This window comes from Lineus longissimus, chromosome 18 (genome assembly GCF_910592395.1).
Source record: "Lineus longissimus chromosome 18, tnLinLong1.2, whole genome shotgun sequence".
Taxonomy (NCBI): domain Eukaryota; kingdom Metazoa; phylum Nemertea; class Pilidiophora; order Heteronemertea; family Lineidae; genus Lineus; species Lineus longissimus.
Genome location: NC_088325.1, coordinates 9,591,804 through 9,611,398, shown reverse-complemented (window position 1 = coordinate 9,611,398; position 19,595 = coordinate 9,591,804). Strand labels below are relative to the sequence as shown.

The 19,595-nt window shown below is 40.7% G+C and overlaps 1 protein-coding gene across 1 annotated transcript; it reads left to right on the top strand.

Moving 5' to 3' along the window:
- The first annotated feature begins 203 nt into the window (after positions 1-203).
- LOC135502476 (cystathionine beta-synthase-like) lies at positions 204-19,234 on the top strand. The gene is made up of 14 exons (XM_064795327.1): positions 204-254; positions 1,103-1,242; positions 1,951-2,057; positions 3,242-3,376; positions 4,352-4,566; positions 5,492-5,561; positions 7,261-7,352; positions 8,145-8,270; positions 8,955-9,151; positions 9,784-9,855; positions 10,738-10,872; positions 11,549-11,657; positions 13,038-13,125; positions 17,816-19,234. The coding sequence occupies exons 1-14, from the start codon at positions 228-230 to the stop codon at positions 17,932-17,934; spliced, it is 1,632 nt and encodes a 543-aa protein (XP_064651397.1). The 5' UTR covers positions 204-227; the 3' UTR covers positions 17,935-19,234.
- The last annotated feature ends 361 nt before the right edge of the window (positions 19,235-19,595 follow it).

Here is a 19,595-nt window from a genome sequence, read left to right as displayed (position 1 = left end):
AACCTGTTGGCACAGTATATCAATATTGTCTGAATTGAATAAACATTTATCGAGGTGATACATATTAAATGTTAGGATTACATGTAGGCCTAGTACAAATGTAATATCTAATGATATATTCAGTGTATGTTATCTGCTGGCTCTACACTGCTGATCATAGCTATAGTTGGGTCATATATGTGATTAGTTTTGTTTTTAGAATACCTTGTGTATTGTATAGCAACAATATGATAAAAGCTACTTTTCGCAAGCAGGTAGGTAGGTCATATTGAAAGATTTCCCCCATAAAAATGTTGAAATTTGTCACATGCAGTCCAAATTGACATCCCTTAAAGGGTTACGCTGTTCGTATACTTGTGACGGTCCACGTATACTTGTGACAGTCCAGTTAAATAGAAATCCACTATAATACACAATGCCGTAGTGCAGTTATTGTGAATACAAATTGTTTAAACTTCATAGTATTCATAGTATTTGTATATCAGTCTACACAACGGCAATGTTGAAATTTATATTTAGTATGTATTTTCGCCATTGGGCATTTTTTAATTCAATTACAAATTCAAAATTTAAAATTTATAACAAACGACGTAGGCCTTTAATCGCACAAGTGCCCTTTAGGTCATAATATTAGCTGCTGGCAACTCGGCAGTAATAAGCACTAGTGGCACTAGTGCTCTTAGAACCAACTAGACTGTGTGTGAGATAAGCACAAATGCCTCGGTTGACCTCTTGTGACGTCACAGCGTATTCATGGGAAGATGCTGGGATTGAATGTTTTTTTCTATGCGGGTTTTTTTGAAAATCGCGTTTTGTGATAAATCAACTGGCGCAAATGAGATGAACTTTCTATGTAGTTTATTGATAAGGTATTAAGTTAATTGGGTCAGAGATAAATGGGGTCTGGATTATTCCTTTAAAACATGCAATTTGTAGTTACCGCTAGCAACTAGGCTGTGAGAAGCACCAAGTGCCCTGAGAACATGGTTGCTGCTAGCAACTGGGTTGTGATAAGCACAAGTGCCTCGAGACCATAGTTGGGACTAGCAACTAGCCTGTATCAAAGACAATTGAAAATATAACACATAAAATATTGTTACAGATAAGTACCACGGACAAGCGTGAGTGCCCGGTAAAGTCCGGCTCGATCGACTATGAATGGAACCACCCTGGCCTCCCAAGTAAATGTACCTTCGCCCTGGACAAACCTGCCAGCGATTCTCCTCACAGACATAGAAAGAGGTGAGATTTTTTTGTAGGACATATATCTATATAAAACCATGCCCATATAACTATTACTAACTTTGTAGTAATGGGTTTTTGTATATATACATGTATCATAGTGCCATTTTCTCTTGAAATGGAATAGAGCTTCATGGTAGAGGTGGTGCACTCTAAGGCAGACGTTACATAGAGCTTCACGCTTCACTCCTCACGCCTCATGCTTCACGGTTCACTCGTGAACCAAAGAATTAACAAGGTATTTCAATGAGCCCTGTTACATAAGAAAAAATGAGGGCCTAAGTTGAAATGCATTGGAAATTCTTCGGTTCACGAGTGAACCGTGAAGCATGAGGCGTGAGGAGTGAAGCGTGAAGCTCTATGTAACGTCTGCCTAAGGGCCAAATTCATAAAAGTCATTTAGTAAGGGTTAGACGTGTGTAACTTCTCTCCAATAAGTTTCAGGGCTATTCATATTCTGTGAAGATTTGCATGAAGGTCCTGAATCTGTCTATTCAGTAGTTAAACACTGTTTTAAGCTAAACGCCCTTTATGAGTTTGGCCCTATCTATAGGGCCTACTGAATGGGGTCTGCAATATGCTGTTTCTGCATGCAAGAGAGGCTTTTAAAAATCTTCATTGACCCTGATGTGCTCACCATCTTTTATGGGAATGTGGAAGAGGCACCATCAAATGTGCATACTTTCAATTTGTCATTTTTCACTTCAGAGCAAGCCCACCGAAGATCTTGCCAACTGTGTTGCACAGAATTGGAGAGACGCCTTTGGTGAAAATCAACAGCATAACGAAGAAGGAAGGACTAGAATGTGAAATACGTAAGTTTGGGGAGTGAGTGGTGTACCAGACTATTGACAAAGAGGTCGCGGGTTCGCATTCCTTCCGAGTTCTTTCCTGTTAGAGTTTGAAGGTGAATTGAACACTTTAACATTCCCAAAAAGTTCTGAGATCACAAAGCGTTTTGGGCAAGGACGTTTCCATGGAAAAGTGAAATCAAAAAGAAATCAGAAGTCTTGAGCACAGGAATGACACACTTGAGTACATTATGAAAAAAAGGCCTTAGTACTGGCTCAAAACATCAATTATTTGTCTGTATCTGGTTGTATCTGGCTGCCAAACAGTTTTAAACTCTTCATGAAACATCTGTCTAATGAAAAGATTGAAAAAAACCACATTGACAATTCCTGCAGGAGAAGCCAGCTGGGACAGATTGAGTTATTATGGTGTATTTGAAGATTATTGGCAGTATCACAATTGTAAAGAAGAATGATGTTATTGCCAAGTCTAACTCGACCAAGGTCTCTAGAACAGTTCATATTAGCCTTGAAATTGACATGCGTACACAACTTCCCCAGCGGCTGAGTCAGAAAACACAAACGCCTGATCATCAAATGACCAACTAATAGACACACTGACAGTTATGGTCTCACTTGACTGCACAAACAACAAGTTTATTGACGAGACAGGTCACAGTGGCGCTGATCTGTGAAAATGAATAAAAAGAATAATATTTACTTGGAATATTTTTCAGTTTTTCTTTTTACAGGTTTTCTGCAGTTAAGTAAGACCATTCACTGGGTGTATAAAACTTCAAAGGCTGTTGGTCTTTTCTCGGCAACTGTAGCATTTTGTGTCTCATTCAAAAACGATATATTTTGCACGGAAACGTATGCAGTGATTTCAAGGGCAAAGGATGTGAATTTGTTTTGAAATCCAGTTCATATTGGAGTGTGCAGCAGCCCACGTGATCAAAAATGGGTCCACCATTTTATGTTGGTTTATATACAATATAGTGTACACTACATACTGCAGAATTTGACCAATTTGGGTGAGGTGTATTGTAAACAAAAGCGTGCAATTTATAGATAAATCGCATTTCTTCAGGCATGAAGGAAGGCTACTGACTGAGTACCTCTGATATTGTTCAGAATGTTTACCGCTGTGATAGAAATAAAAAACTGAAAATTTGCCTTTTTATTTTCAACGATTTCTTTGTTTTCAGTTGCAAAATGTGAATTTTTCAACGCGGGTGGTAGCGTGAAGGACAGGATTGCCCTGAGGATGGTTGAAGATGCTGAGGCCTCTGGTAGAATCAAACCTGGCGACTGTCTCATTGAGCCAACATCGGGCAATACAGGTAGAGATAGATGATTGATTGATTAACCGATTGTGATCGATTGATCCATCGATTGATGGATGGATGGATCAATTGATAGATCGATTGATTGATGCAGACAGAGAAAATACATGCTGGACAAATACTTCACCTAAAGAATCAGAAATGGGATTATTCTACAGTAGTGAGAAAACTGATGCAAAAGTCAAATAGTCCATTTTTGCTCGGAAAACGAGCCCCCATTAAAAAAACCGGGCCAAAATGATTTTCCCAAATTAATTGGAAAATGTTGAATTTTCTATGCTTTTCCAACCAGTGTTTACGGCCAAACAAATTTTATAAATAGGTTAGCAGGGTGCCAATGTGTTCATTTAATGGCCGAAATAGTCATCTTGGCCTCACTTATTAGTGAGGTTTTGCCGTCTCATTCTGAAAAACCAATGCAAAAAGAATAAATTTAGAGTAGAACCTCTCTAATAAGGACATCCTCGGGACTGACAAGTGCTGTCCTTAATAGAGAGGTGTCCTGATTAGAGAGGTCAAATTGAATAGAAACAACCAATTTGGGACCAAAACTAGCGTCCTTAATAGAGAGGTTGTCCGCTAATAGAGGTTCTACTGCAGTTGTCGTTCCCTTTCCAGTTTCATATACATAGAAATGGGTTTCACATTTCAGACTGAGATCCAGCAGTGACTGGTGCTTTTTCATGGTTACAGTATTTCCAACCCACTGTTAAGTGGTATTGTACGTCCTGTTTATCGTGCTCTCTCAACTGTATCTGGTCAATTAAATGTGAAAAATCCAAAAACGTCCCACAAATTTGTTCCCAGTAGAGCCATTGGGTTCCATGGCCTGATTCATGGTATCCGCCTTCGAGAACGGGCAGACCTGCCCTAAAACTGATGACAACACACACAAAAAGTTGTTATTCTCTGTGATTTTGTTCTCGGGACAGGATAGGGAAACCTCACCATTCTCCCCTTTTGTTTGTTCAGGTATTGGTCTTGCGTTGGCGGCCGCTGTGAAAGGCTACCGATGTGTGATCGTCATGCCGGAGAAGATGAGCATGGAAAAGGTGAACCTGCTGCGTGCGCTTGGTGCCGAGATCGTCCGAACGCCAACCAGTGCCTCGTTCGATGCGCCAGAATCGCATATAGGTGTCGCTCATCGCTTACTGAAGGAGATCAGTAACTCGCACATTTTGGATCAGGTAAGGAGGAAACGTACAGCAGAACCTTTCTATTAAGGACATGCTCGGGACTGACAAGTGCTGTCCTCAGTTGTGAGGTGTCCTGGTTACAGAGTTAAAATTCGATGTTTATGACTGATTTGAAGTCGAATGAAGTCTTCTTAAGGAGGCCCACTCTATTAATAATAGAGTGGGCCTCCTTAATAGAGAGGGCGTCCTTGATGGAGAGGGGTCCTTGATAGAGAGGTGTCCGCTATGGGAGGTTCCACTGTAATACTAATGGAGAGGTTTCCGATTTGTTCCCAGAATGAGAACAAGGTAATTTTTTTCTCTGGTTGACGTCGTCAAGTTGATTGTTTTGTATTATCTGTTTTGAAAGCATACCAGACGTTAAAGACACACTTTAATATATTTCTGACAACAGACAACGCGATATCCGTCGTCGAAATGCCACCTTGGGCTAATTCTCGGATCAAAATCTGAACTTCACTTATAGAAATATTCTGTGTTGTGATCTTTAACATTCATCAACTGGGGCACTTCTGAAATACGGATTACAATAATAAGATAAAATGTATTTTCAAGAGTGATCTGATGATGTTGTCAAGTTATATTGTTGATGGACCAGGCAGGAATTCGATCTGGGTTTACAGACTTTTGTCAAAGCGTATTTCGCACGACCAACGTTATGGCCCACTTTTGCATATTCTCGGGAGGTGAAAATTAACCTCCTCATTTCATATTTATAAGTCTGGCGCAGATCATCAGTACGCTACTTGGCCTGATGAACGTGTGGACAATAGGACCTGCAATAGGGCTCCATTCAGAAACTCACGTATGACTTTATGATACATCAATTGTTTTGATACTGACTGTGGCATGGTAAGGGCACTGCAACTGTATTCCTTGTACGAAGTTCGCTTTAATTCTGGAAGTTTTCTTTCAGTATCGTAATCCTGCCAATCCCCTTGCTCATTATGATGGAACTGCTGAAGAAATCCTCGACTCCTGTGATGGTACGTTAATCATTTGTAACTGTCATTAAATTTTCTGAAAATATATTAAAGGGTAACTCGTGTCAAATTTCACCATATAATGTTTAAGCTGTTTTTGACAAATGACTACGTCACTTTCTCATAAATCGGTAAGGTTTTCGAATTGAAATGCACATTTTCTAGAAGTTTATGGTTTAATCCCGCCCGGACGGCTCGCTTCGATGCCGTTTTCGTTGATGACATCACAACATGAACATTTTCGCGGTCGCGGTGGTTTACATTCAGCGATTTAATAATAAATCTAATCAAAAATGGAAAATTTGAGCTTTACATTTGTGATCAGCAATTAAAAATGGACGTATTTCCGCAAAGTTGTAAATCACATCATAGTATCACTTTAACAAAGTGTGTGGTTGGTATTGGTTTTTGAACCGCAAAATACTCACTGTTTTATTTTTGCAGATTTAGGAAATAACCTCAATTTGAGAAAATAAAGAAAGCAAAACATATCTTTTGATTGGGATTTTGATTGGGAAAATAGGATATACATTTCCTAAGACAACCGAAAGATAAATCGTGAATAACTTTTTAGCTCACCTCTTAGCAGAGGTGAGCTTATCCCATACCGTGGCGTCCGTCGTCCGTCGTCGTCGTCGTCGTCGTCGTCGTCGTCGTCGTCCGTCGTCCGTTAGCAGGGCACGTTTCGTAACTGTTAGAGCTATTGAGTTGAAACTTGGTACACATGTACCCTTATGTAATGACACCTTGGAGACCAAGTTTCGGTCCGATTCGTTTCATGGTTTGGCCACCAGGGGGCCAAACGTTAAAAGTGAAAATATGCAATATCTCCTTTAATAGTAGTCGGGAAATTTTGAAAAAAATATGGTAGGTACTTCTAGCAAAGGTGCATCATATATCCTCCGGGTTTTTGATTTGACCTCCTTTTCAAGGTCACAGAGGTCAAATGGTGTAAATTGGCCGTTAGGATGTAACGATGGCACGTTTCTAAACTGCAATGACTATTGATACCAAATTTGGTACACATTTACCCCTTAGTCAGGTGATCTCAGGGACCGAAGTTTGGTCCAGTATGATTCACCACTTGACCACCAGGGGGCAAAATCCAAAAACTTTAAAAATGTGATTATTCCTTAACTTCTTGCCCGATTGCCACCAATTTAATATCATGGGTACATCTAACCACCATACAGTATATGTCACACAGGTTTTTAATTTGACCTTCTTGTCAAAGTCACAGAGGTCAAATGGCGTAAATTCGCCGTCAGGCCGTAACTATGGCACGTTTCTTAACTGCAATGACTATTGATCACAAATTAAGTACACATGTACCCCTTGGTGAGGTGATCTCAGGTACCGAAGTTTGGTGCGATCTGATTTGCCGTTTGGCCTCCAGGGAGGGGGCCAAATCCTACATTCTTCAAAATGCCATTATTCCTAGTAATGACTTGCCCGATTGGCACCAATTTTATATCATAGGTACATCTAATTCTAACAACCATTCAATGTGTCACCCGGGTCTTCTTTGATTTGAGGTGAGCACAATGGCCCTGGCCATTTTTTTCAGAAATTTTTGTAAGTCACCAAAAAATATTGGCACAAAACTTTGGCGTTTTACAGTATGCGTGGACAGGATCAGGATGAAAAAATTCTAACTTTATTCACCTCCAACTGTTTTACATGTAATTATTTTTTCTCGCAGGAAAATTAGACATGTTGGTATCCGGTGCTGGTACTGGTGGGACAATCTCTGGTATCGCCAGGAAGATTAAACAGAGGTGTCCAAGCTGCAAGGTGAGAATAGTGCCCAGCAGTGGACAATCTCTATCAGGGGTCTAAATTACACTTTATACACAACGTTTAACAAGGTGTGTGCTCTAAAACAACGGGGTCAAAATTGCAAAAAAGAATTCGGGGGTTGACCCTCATAAAGCATTTTCTGTCACAACCAGAATGCGGTCTAAGCTTATGTTGCTGGTATGTCTTCTATAATAGCATTGCACTGTTAAGGCCTGTATCCACTATAGTTTACCATCACGCAGGCCTTTGTGGTCAGTTACAAATTTTGCATCAATAGCCTTCGTTCAAATAATCCAATGCATGTGACAACTGTCGAAAGCGGTTTCGCATGTTGAAACTAGCCCTTACCTTAAATCGAACTAACGATATTTACTACGAGGCAGATATGGAGTTTGTAATCATGATTGCTGTCCTTGAAGTTATGCAGTTTGTGATTGTTCCCAGACTTCTGTGGAAGGCTGTGGGATACCGAGGTTGCCTATGAGACAGGGTTAGGAGAAAAGTGCTGCATAAAAAAGTTTGTTGATCATAGTATCACCCCTGATGAAAGGGTCAGCCAGATTTGGCTTATAAGAAACTCTTTACTTCCAAACTTCTGTCTCTGATGCCAGGTGCTGGTAAGTTGGCAGTTAGTACCCTGTTCTTATAGACCTAATGGTAGATTACCAACCAGTGGTATAGAGAGCTGCCGACGGTGTTGGAACCTTCGACCTTGCGTTCATTCCGCTTCAAACACTAAGCCATCAAGATCAGCATCAGTATCGGAATTTCTTTTTCTTTATTCAGATAATCGGAATCGACCCTGAAGGCTCTATCATCGCTGAACCTGAGGAACTGAACAAGACTGATGTGACTGGGTATGAGGTGGAAGGGATCGGATACGATTTTATTCCAACTGTCACAGACAGATCGGTGAGAAAAATATCCATCTGTTAGTTCATATACTGCATTTTCATGGACCAACCTGTAGAAACATTCCCCAACTTGCCGCGAATCAAGCAGGCCTTCCAACTTGCTGAACTGGCCTGCACCTTTGTACATGTTGAAAGAATGATATATTTTCAGTAATTTTTGGGAAAACTGTTTTGTTTTGAATTTGAATCGTCGACAAATTAATGTGGTGTTCATCGGGTAATATGGTCCTTCAAGAATGTTTTGCATCACATGTAAAGGAGTGACTACACTGTCGTTTTGTCCTGTGGATGACAAACAAAAACCAAATATAATGCATTGATTTTGCGCATGCACGACAGAGCATTTTTCGGCAAAAATATTCCACTGCAATATCGTACTGTAAACAGCCAAAATTTTGCACCTCTTCAATTTCACAATTTGGACAAGTTTCCAAGAAAAGAAAAATCTTAACAAAAGTTTTTGGCGGATTGGAAAATTCCTTTTCGTTTTCCAATTAAAAAACATTTTCGTGATTTTTTGGCCAATTTTGATAATTTGCGAATCTGTAAAAAGTATAACGCCTGTGAAAGTTAGGCGGTTACTTTAGTCTATCGTGCAAACCATCATAAGCAAGGCAACTACTTCTGATTGAGAGAGTAGAAATATTTATGGCATACGTTTGAAAATTTATGTTCAATCCAGGTCATCGACAAATGGTACAAGTCGCGTGACAAGCCAGGGTTCTTGATGGCACGTCGCCTCATCAAGGAGGAGGGTCTGCTCTGCGGGGGAAGCTCTGGTACTGCTATGGACATCGCTGTGAAAGCTGCCAAGGAGCACGGCTTGAAGGCGGGACAGCGCGTGGTGGTGATTCTGCCAGACTCTATCAGAAACTACATGTAAGTTATTGGGTGCCATTGTACAGTACATTGATTGGTAAGGTCTGTGGGGGAAGCTCTGGTACTGCTATGGACATCGCTGTGAAAGCTGCCAAGGAGCATGGCTTGAAGGCGGGACAGCGCGTGGTGGTGATTCTGCCAGACTCTATCAGAAACTACATGTAAGTTATTGGGTGCCATTGTACAGTACAATGATTGGTAAGGTCTGTGGGGGAAGCTTTGGTACTGCCATAGACATTACGGTGAGAGCTGCCGAGAAGCATGGGGTTGTAATTATTCCCAGCAGCGAAAGCGTTAATAGGTGGGCTGACTGGATACCTTTTGTCAGCAATTTATAACCTATCATCGGACAAAGTTTTCTCCAATTGTAACTTCAGATGGAAATTGTGAGAGAGTGATATATTCGAAATCCATATCTCAGTCCATCCTGAAGAGATAGTGATGCATCGTACATCATTTTCAGGATTACATTGTACAGAATAGGCCAACGCCAATGACTCATTTTCAAGACTTTTACCAAACAGCCCTGTTTCAGATCGGGTCCCATTTACAGGACTTGGGATTGCCAGCCGGGCTGAGCGGATGATTAGTTTGTCTGATTATACATGAAAAGTTATTTTTGATATTTTCAGGAGTAAGTTCCTGTCAGATGACTGGATGTTGGAGAAAGGATTCATTGAGGAGGAGGACATAACAAAACAGTGGTAAGATTCATTGGTTGTCCTGAATTTTATTAGTGTATATCCGAATAATGGTAGTTCTGACGATTAATAGTGTATTGCCGTACTGAGTAACTTATCGTTAGTTGGGTTTTTCTCAAAATAAGTAATAAATGGCACGTTCTGAAGTCCAATTCTGTAGTGGCTGAAATGTGTCAGATATGTATCATCCTAAAGCTTAGTTTAAGGAATTGATACGCCTTGGTTGTGGTCTACATTTCATCTCCACCCAAGCAGTTTTTGTGAGACAATCAATACCGACGGTGAGGTATCAATTTCTATTCTAAAACATCTCTAATGAAATATCAAATAATGTGGTTTTAAATGCCTTTTGAAATGCTTCCACATTTTTCACCAACCCAAGCGGTTATGGTTGTCTCATCCAAACCTCTGTGGTGATTATGAAAATGAAATATTCTCACTCGGGAGGGGGGTGGGGGGGGGGGGTTAGAATACAGCACCCTGGGTGCTGACTTTGGCCTCCAGAGGAGTTTGACTGGAGTCAAACTGATTTGATATCTGGCAGCCAGTTGAGTTGGTGACCAGTTGGTTACCAACCCCTGACTTCAGTGACCGCACACTGGGGATTTTCATGCCCTGGTGGCAAAAAGTCCTCAGGACGCCGAGGATGGCGGCCAATGAGCTGCAGGGTTAAAGGTAATTTTGTGCACTATCTGCCCATACCAATAACCTCCATCTTTGACCCAAAGTGCCTACTTTTGCTTGAGCAGGTCTCAAATGTGCTGGGTCACCCCAAAGGCTGTATGGCTGTGTGTGTGTATGGCCTCTGGACATGTTGACGTTGATGGTGAACATGCATCATTTGAAATTTCAATTTGATATAAACTCTTGTCGTTTTGCTTGCAGGTGGTGGGACCTAAAAGTTGGATCACTAGAGCTGAGTACCCCGGTCACTGTGAGCCCCAGTGTATCGATACAGGACACACTCAACTTGCTCAGCCAGGAGGGTTATGACCAGGTCCCCGTAGTGGATGACCTAGGGTATGTATGGTCATCACTGATTGTCTTACAGGGACTATAGGCAGGAGCTAGTTGGTTAAATAAGTAGTCTTCAGATACTGACATGAATATGAACAGTTAGAGTGGCTACATTAGGGTTGTGAGTTTTATACAGCAAGCGTTTTATTCCTCACACAAGCCTGAATAATTTTGATGTATTGTGACATAAATTTTAAATGTGACTAACCTTGCTCCCAGTTGTGGACTCCCTTTTAGAGAATATTAGGTCGGTACGTAGAATCTGTTAAAAGTATTTTCTCCTAGGTAGGACAAAACACTTAAACGGTACTGGTGTTGGTACATTTGGCAGTACAATAAAATGTTGATTTTGATTTGATTTGATTTTGGTTGTTATGAAGCACTTTGAGATAGACTTTGGTTAGAAGTCTCAAGGGCAATATTTGAAAAGACATGATTATTGTAAACTGGGAAATATTTGTCGCTATCACAGTTTGCACTTTTGTAAAAGTGCTTCTTTGTCATAATTTTATAATAGCGTTTTTCGTGGGTTTTATTTTTATGAATTTTACTGGTCACAAAAACGCGAAAAATCAAAGCGCACCCAAAAATTTCCTGGTTTACACTATGTATTTGTGTCAAAATGCCATTATGATTACAAGCCGGCGTCATTATTTGAACGTGGTCTTTTCACTCACAGCGTTGTCCTCGGCATGGCGACTGTTGGACACATGATGGCACTGATCACAAAAAGTAAAGTGAGAGTACAGGACCCCGTCTCATCTGCGATCTTCAAACAGTTCAAACAGGTAGGATGGGTCTGTTGTTAAAACTCTAAACTCAGCTCTATAAGACCAGGTTGATGATACCGCCCGATACCACATTTATGATGTTTATTCATAAGAATATTCATCCAGGTTAGGGGTGTTAGGCCTATAAAAATTCTCGTCAGACCTCATTGGTTGGAATCGTGATTTTGGGTAATCCTACATGTATGTAATGAAATATATGATCTGGTCTTATACAGCCGAGTTGAGAGTATTTTCATACATTCAGCGGCTCATCAGATCAGACTCAAATAATTGACGTTCTACAAAAGAGGATTATGATTTATTATTGATCACATCGATAGATCTGCCTACCTAAAGATTGTTCAAGGCATTCAATCTTGGACTTACATCAGCAGGGTTCGACACCAGTAGAGGCGAAGAAGGCAAATTCCCCACTCCCCTCCCGGCTAGCCTTAATTACCCCAGATATCAGACTTGGCCAAAGGCAAAACTGGCCTGTCTGCCTTACTGAATTGGAATGTTGCCCTCTGATATTACACTGTCCATAAGGCAATTAGCATGTTTAAATCACTCCAATAACCAGTAGGGTCTTAATTGAGTTACCAAGACCCTCTGCACTCAAAACAATATATATATATATGTAAATATTTATTTCGTACTAATTAGTAAAGTCTACAAAAATTCCATGCAGTGCATTAAATGTTTTGTGTGGGTGCTAGAAAATAGCTGAACCGATTACACGTAAACTTGTATATGTCATTTACATGTATAGACACATCATAATGCATTTTCCCTTTGAAATGACGGCTGGGATACCAAGCTATTAGCAAGGATTAGCAGACTCCCACTCCGACTGCAACTCCGAGAGCGAATTGTAGCCACCTATGGATACTTAGTGATATTTGATGGACGCAAGTCATTGATGAAACACTGTCATAATGCTAGAAAGGATTTGGCATCTTAAATCGATTGTGTGCACAAACCGCAAATATCAAAGTCGTATTCCTATTCGGGCCGATTTCTTACCAATAGGAATACGACTTCAATATTCGTGATATAAGAGCAAAAGAGATTAAAGACGCTGATTCTTTTTCCCACATGTGATGGTTTTCCAGGAGTTGAAATCATCTATCAAATCATTTAAATCGTGGTTGTAAATAGTTTGCTACTATTCCCTCTCGGAGTTTCAGTCTGAGTGGGGAGTCGCAATGTTGCTAATCCTCGCTAACATCAAATGCGAGTCCAGTACCTCGCCCTTAGAGTAAGTCACCCCTGACTTGGTGGCTGATTTTAAGATGATTTGTTGCAACAGGTCGAATATTTATGGGGATTTTTTTATTTGAAATAAATATTTGGGTTTTTACAGGGTCAATCATATTGGCTTTTTCTTTTCTTCAGGTTCACCTGACCACGACTTCTTTATACCAGCTTTCCCGATTACTGGATTGTGACCATTTTGTCTTGGTCATGCATGACCAAAAACTATGTAAGTTTGTTTGAATGCACTGAAGAAGGCCGTGGTGTGGGAACTTGCTTACGCTAAAGATAAGTTCCGTAACAGCGGAGAAGCATGGTGGATGCAGGAAACCGCACGTTTTTTCACAGGTGTTTGGTTAACCCTTTGGAGCTCGAGTTTCCACAGATATACCACCCCATAAAGCCCGAATTTTCAGAGCAAAATACTGTTTACATCACCTTTGACATCAAAATACTCACAGAACTCAAATTATCACCCTGGAAAACTTTGTATGAAAATCATGCTCAGCTGCCGCAGTACATAACCAAAGTTGTCATTCGGAATACCTCAGTTGCACAAAGCTGTAGTAAGTGTTCTGTGTGAAGGGATGCCGAGTGAGTTTTAGCGACTGGAGTTGAGATCAGGAAAACTGAGAGGTTTTTCTTTGGCGACTAAAAACATGATCGAGCTTCAAAGGGTTAATTTTGATGTCAATTATTGACTTGGCAGTTGTAACCGACCACAAAGCCGGTGGAACAAGGGAAACTTATGACGATTTCTCGCTGTCGTTGAATCAAATCCTAATAGGCCAGGTGTATGTGTCTCTGGAAATGAGAAGTTGGTCGATGAGAGGATATCTAGTCGGCCACCACATATATATAAACAAGTTAACATGGGCTTTATACATCAATAAGTAAAGGTACCGACTGCTAGTTTCAAATTCATGTTGTTTATTCACAAAGCTCAGGCTAGAAAATAACATCTTGAGCAGATACGAATGCTCCTAAAATGGGAGCCTAATAGCCTAGTGGTTAACACTGCTGGCTACCACGCAATAGCGCCCAGGGAGAACCCAGGATTGTATTTCTGGTTGAAGCAGCGTGGCTTTCAAGGAACTAAAATACTTTGCTCTTCCCATCACGTATATACAACATATGAATAATTTGAGAGTCTGTCGGATGAGACTAAAAGCCGTGGTCCCTTGTACCTGAGTGTCTATGCCAGGGCAAGTAAAAGATGGTGGACAGTAGCCTATACACCTTTCCAGAAATGGGGCGCTGAGTGTCCGAAATAGTGATGTCATAAGGGGAAACTAGGCCTTATGGTGGAGGGACAAAGGAGATAGTCATGGTTGACCAACACACTTGAATGCCTTTGATGACGGATAAGGGGGAAAAAGTTAGTTCCAATGCAAGCCACCAATTTCGGGAAGCATGTATAGTGGACTCAATACCTCCGGCAAAAATCCAATAGGATTACGACGCCGGTAATGATATGATATGATCTATATAATAATGTATTAATGTAAATACCAAATTTATATGACGCCTCATATCCGAAGAAAGATTTCGTTCATAGTCCAGGAGCTGAGCAACTTATTTAACATACAAGCTACACATGATTTGAATGTGTTGGGGGATAGGGTACATCTACCTGGCCATAGAAACCCAATTCTTAAGTTTTTCCAGTGGTGGGTGTAGGTGATATAGGGGTTCGAATTTTTGTTAATGACTTCATCATTGGACCACGAATGGGAGCTCTGTACAGGAGCCCAAGCATCAATGTACACGTTAATCTTGGAACAGTTGGATTTAGAGCCTATGCTAACAGATAGAATCATGGTGCCCCCGAGTGAGATAAGCATTTTTTAACCCTTTAGCTCCTACGGGTCTACACATTTTTTTCCAGCATCTCCCTGAAGATTTTCAGGTATTCCTATAGTTTTGACGAGGTTGAAGACTTTTGGCCAAAGGGATTCAAAAAGTTGAAAAAGAAGTACTACAAGTGATATTTAATTTGAAGGTAACAATCATACCTACAAGATGATATCATTAATTAATTAACCCTCTATGCCATATCACCAATTCAGTGAAAATTTATAAAAAGGCCCTATAGTAAACAATAGTATCATAAGAAGTTCCTACCTAATCAAAAAATCTATAAAGAAACCCTAATGTACGATAATCCAACCTAATTGGCAAACTGGCAGTCTCCTGTACATGAATTGATGAATGGGGTCAGGAGGCTGACTCGCCAACTCGCTATAGCCCTGTATTACTCAGTAAAATGTACAGCAACCCACCTAGGAACAAGTTTTATTTTGAAGATTAGACTCTAAGCGTCGCCCCTGTGGTGTTACTTTACATCTCGGCCGCTTGGATATCGTAGGGCGGGCGTTTTAAACACTTGCGGCTACAGGCGGTATAGTGAGATCTGCTTGGGCGGATACGGGCGGTACAGGAGCTAAAGGGTTAAAAAGCCTCCTTCTGATATGTCATAGGATATGGTACTTTAAATTGGTTTCCATGGAAATCAAGGCAAAATACATGAACAAGTTTTTTTCAACCACACTGCCACTTAAAAACAAATAATGCTGCAATTTAAATGTCCTTAGCTGTCAGTTTTGAATTTTTTAATCATGAAGGTGAAGAACATTTTTATATGTAAAATTGTGATAAAAATGAGTGGCATTTTGTACAATTTAAAGTGTCTAATGCTAGTTTTTAAATTTGTTGTGTATTTCAGTGGGCAAAGTCTGTAAGTAGTACCAATGGTGCCTGTTGTTCTAACTGTTGTTTTGAGTGTTTCAAGTAGGCTAGACGCTCGAGATGAAGCAAGGTTTTCTAGTTGCTTGCATGCTGATTTTGTTCGCAAGTATCTCAACCACCGCCTCTGTCTTAAGCTTTCCATTATTAGCTAGGGGTCAAGACAAGAGGCTTTGGAGCCACATGCTTATTGACTTTACAGATTGTGAGATATCTTGGATGTATCTTTCTTAGTAGAAAATCCATTGTGGTTTGGAGAAAAAAGGGGGCAAATGCTGTCTTTCTTCTCCAGGTAGCCAAGCATGGCTTACCCTTGGCTGTACATGACCTACATTCACGATGTATAATGGATGAGCGCTCAACAAGATTACATAACATAATGGACAAATTAAAAAAACTTCCGGGTTGTAAGGATACTTGTGCCATCAAACCTTTTACTGCAAGTGACATGCATAGCATGTAATTTGACCTACTTTTCAAGGTTACTGAGGTCAAATGGCATGCATTGGCTGTTAGGGTGTAACACTTTGTGGTGTGTTTCATAACTGCTAATCTATAGGCTTGAAAGCTAGTATGGCATAAGCGCCATGGTCAGGCGACCTCGGACAACAAATTTTTGTCTGACCTGTTTCTAGACTTGGCCACTAGGGGGCCAAAACTGAAACAAAAAGTGTATTATCTCTCAGAGTAAGGATTTTTTTTCAGTAAGATGGATTTGGTTATTTGGTAGCCTGGAAGTGCATAGTTCCTTCCAAAATCTGCTATTAGATGTCGCTGAACGTCTGTGATAGAGAGATAAGAAATCTGTAAAAAGTCCACAGGGGCGGAAAAAAAGTACTGATATGCGTGTACCGGTTTGGGGAAAGAACAATTATACTGAAAGCTGCCAATTCCAAATCTTTAATGGACACTTTTTGTTTGTCTTATTATTTTTTGTTGGACTACCAGCTTATAGAATGAATGCCTATCATTTGCACTCATTTCGAAGACATTTTCCATCGACTTTAGTTTGCTTTTTGAGACTTTTCTAACTTTCCAAAATATTTCTAGATTCCTGTTCAATCTTCCTCAATTTAGTTTGAAAAGTAGATTAGTCATTTGGGTTGCATTGATTCCTATGCTTCTGCTAATTTTCTAGGGCACCATGCCTGATGGTGATGGTCTGTCATGACATGACCGCTGGTCACCACCTGGCTCCTGGCATGCAGATGATAAAATAGTATCGTCCGCTTAGACATACCTTACAATCATTATCATTGCATTCATCGCTATGAATTTTTGGAATGAGGCAAGGATCCAGAGGTGGGGGTCTCTGTTGAGATGCCAAGACCCTCAAGGTTGGAGCCAAGATGTATTTGAAAGTCCAAGCCATACACAGGCAAATACATGTACTTCCATCTTTGAATCCTTGATGAGCCCATGGTAGGATTGTGATGATTATTCCCACCATAGATTCTGATTGACACTGTGATGAAGAATTCTCTGTCAGGGCTTCCATGATGGAAACTTTGTTTGTGTAGGCAAGGGTTTTGATGGAATTATGGCAGCACTGCACTCAATGCACATCTCGTCCCTATGATGGGGTTATGAAACTTTTCCTAAGCTAAGGGGATCGAGGCTGCCTGGTCTGTACCGGGTGCAGGCGAGAGGTACCTATGTATTGTACGTGCCGGTCACCGATCCAAAGGTTGACCGCATGCAACGTTGCTTAACTTCCACTCTGGGGCCAACGCGCCATCCACTGGGCCATAAAGGAATTCCCTAAGGTTAAGCCGTGCCATATACCTGGGGGTACTGGACATCATTCCCCCCTTCGAACAGAGATGGATCGTCCTCGATCCTACTTAGCGCTTCATGCGTCTCAGTACCGAACTACAAATCCAGAGCTCGCATCGCGTGGGAAGGTCTGCCAGATGTATTGTATGTGCCGGTCACCGATCAAAAGGTTGACCGCGAGCATCGTTGTTTAACTTCCACTCTGGGGCCAATGCGCCAACCACTGGGCCATAAAGGAATTCCCTCATGGCCGGCGGGTTAAGCCGTGCCATATACCTCGGGGTACTATACACCTTACACTTGAATATCCTGCGGTAGCACGACAGGGTTACTGATGGCCTCTCAGGTAGTTTTGGTAAACTTAGCTCACATATTTTCTTGTTTTTTTTCTTCTTCAGTATCTGGTGACGGCACAGTCAAGAAGAAGGAGATGGTTTTTGGCATTGCGACAAGAATCGATCTGATCAACTTCATCACGAATAATCGCCCCATTGAGACAAGCAACGTACCACAGTAGACAAATTAAATAGGGGTCCATTCAGATACAATGTATTTTTGCTCTCACTCGCAGGTTATTTTTCTAGACCTGGAAGAAGGGGAGCTTTTATTTTTGTCATTAAAGTCTTGAATAGGTTCTGAAAACCCCAGAGGTTAAAAATTCTGACTTGAATTTCTTTGTATTTCTAGTGGCCTGTTTACTTCTCTTGTCTGAGTGACATAAAGTTTGCGAGGTTATGACCCACTTAAGTTTCTACTTTCGGCAGAAATTTATTTATAGTAATAAGTTTTTGGGCATTTTGACTTGACATTTCCACAGGCAACTGGAGTTAATACCATGACATGTGAGAAATAAAGATGAAATTATGCAAATAGTCCGCAATTTTTCTTGTCATCTAATGTCCATAGTATTTTGATTATTACTTGATGTGAAAAATAACTTCTATGTCTTAGTAAACCACTGTTACCTGTGGGAAATGTCAAATCAAAATGTCCAAAAATTGTAATTGATCAATCCTAATTGCTTATTAGACACTTAGTTTTCAACATTTTAAAGGCCTACGCCGTTCTTTAAGAATTTGAAATTTGTAATTGAATTTGAAAATTTCTAATTGTGTAAATACAGTAGTACAGGACACTAGTTTTGGTCTCAAATTGGTTGTTTCCATTCAATTTGACCTCTCTAATCAGGACACCTCTCTATTGAGGACAGTACATGTTAGACCTGAGGGTGTCCGTAATAGCGGTTCTACTGTAGGTACTGGATATGACTTTTAATCTTGCCCTTGTGTAGACCGATAAGCAAACATGTAGATACCAATTTTTTAAACAGCATTTCTATTTTCCTGGACCACCAGTAATTACAAACGGCATACCCCTTTAACATCAGGGGTTCTGGAAGTGAGTCTGTTATGCCGGTGAACACGCATTGTTGTCATAGTTTGCACTGAATGTGTCTTGAAAAAGATTTGAAAACTATTTGGCGAAGGGTTTCCTACAGTCCTGGGAAAACATTTAAGGAGCATGTAACTGGATCAGCCTCGTATCATTCACAATGACTGGTATGAGCAGGTCATCTATCGTTCTCAATTCATATGGATGTGGTACATGTGGCTTATCTCAACCTCTCTCGCTGTGGCAGCCATTTATTGGCCGGTGCAGCCTAGTGGTGGTGACAGCTGATGACAATAGAACTAACTGAATGGTCGAAACTATTCAAAAGTGTCACCATATATACCTGCACAATATGGGACCATGTACATGACGTGCTATGAACGTCACCTGCACAACATAGGACCATGTACATGACGTGCTATGAACGTCATTTGCACAATATGGGACCATGTACATGACGTGCTATGAACCTCACCTGCACAACATGGGAACATGTACATGACGTGCTATGAACCTCACCTGCACAATATGGGACCATGTACATGACGTGCTATGAACGTCACCTGCACAATATGGGACCATGTACATGACGTGCTATGAACCTCACCTGCACAACATGGGAACATGTACATGACGTGCTATGAACGTCACCTGCACAATATGGGACCATGTACATGACGTGCTATGAACCTCACCTGCACAACATGGGAACATGTACATGACGTGCTATAAACGTCACCTGCACAACATGGGACCATGTACATGACGTGCTATGAACATCACCTG

Excerpts from the sequence above, each read along its gene's own strand:
- LOC135502476 (XM_064795327.1), top strand. The coding sequence starts at position 228 with ATGATAAAAGCTACTTTTCGCAAGCAG. Across the intron at positions 3,377-4,351 it reads GCCAACATCGGGCAATACAG|GTATTGGTCTTGCGTTGGCG; the intron begins GTAGAGATAGAT and ends TTGTTTGTTCAG. Across the intron at positions 5,562-7,260 it reads AATCCTCGACTCCTGTGATG|GAAAATTAGACATGTTGGTA; the intron begins GTACGTTAATCA and ends TTTTTCTCGCAG.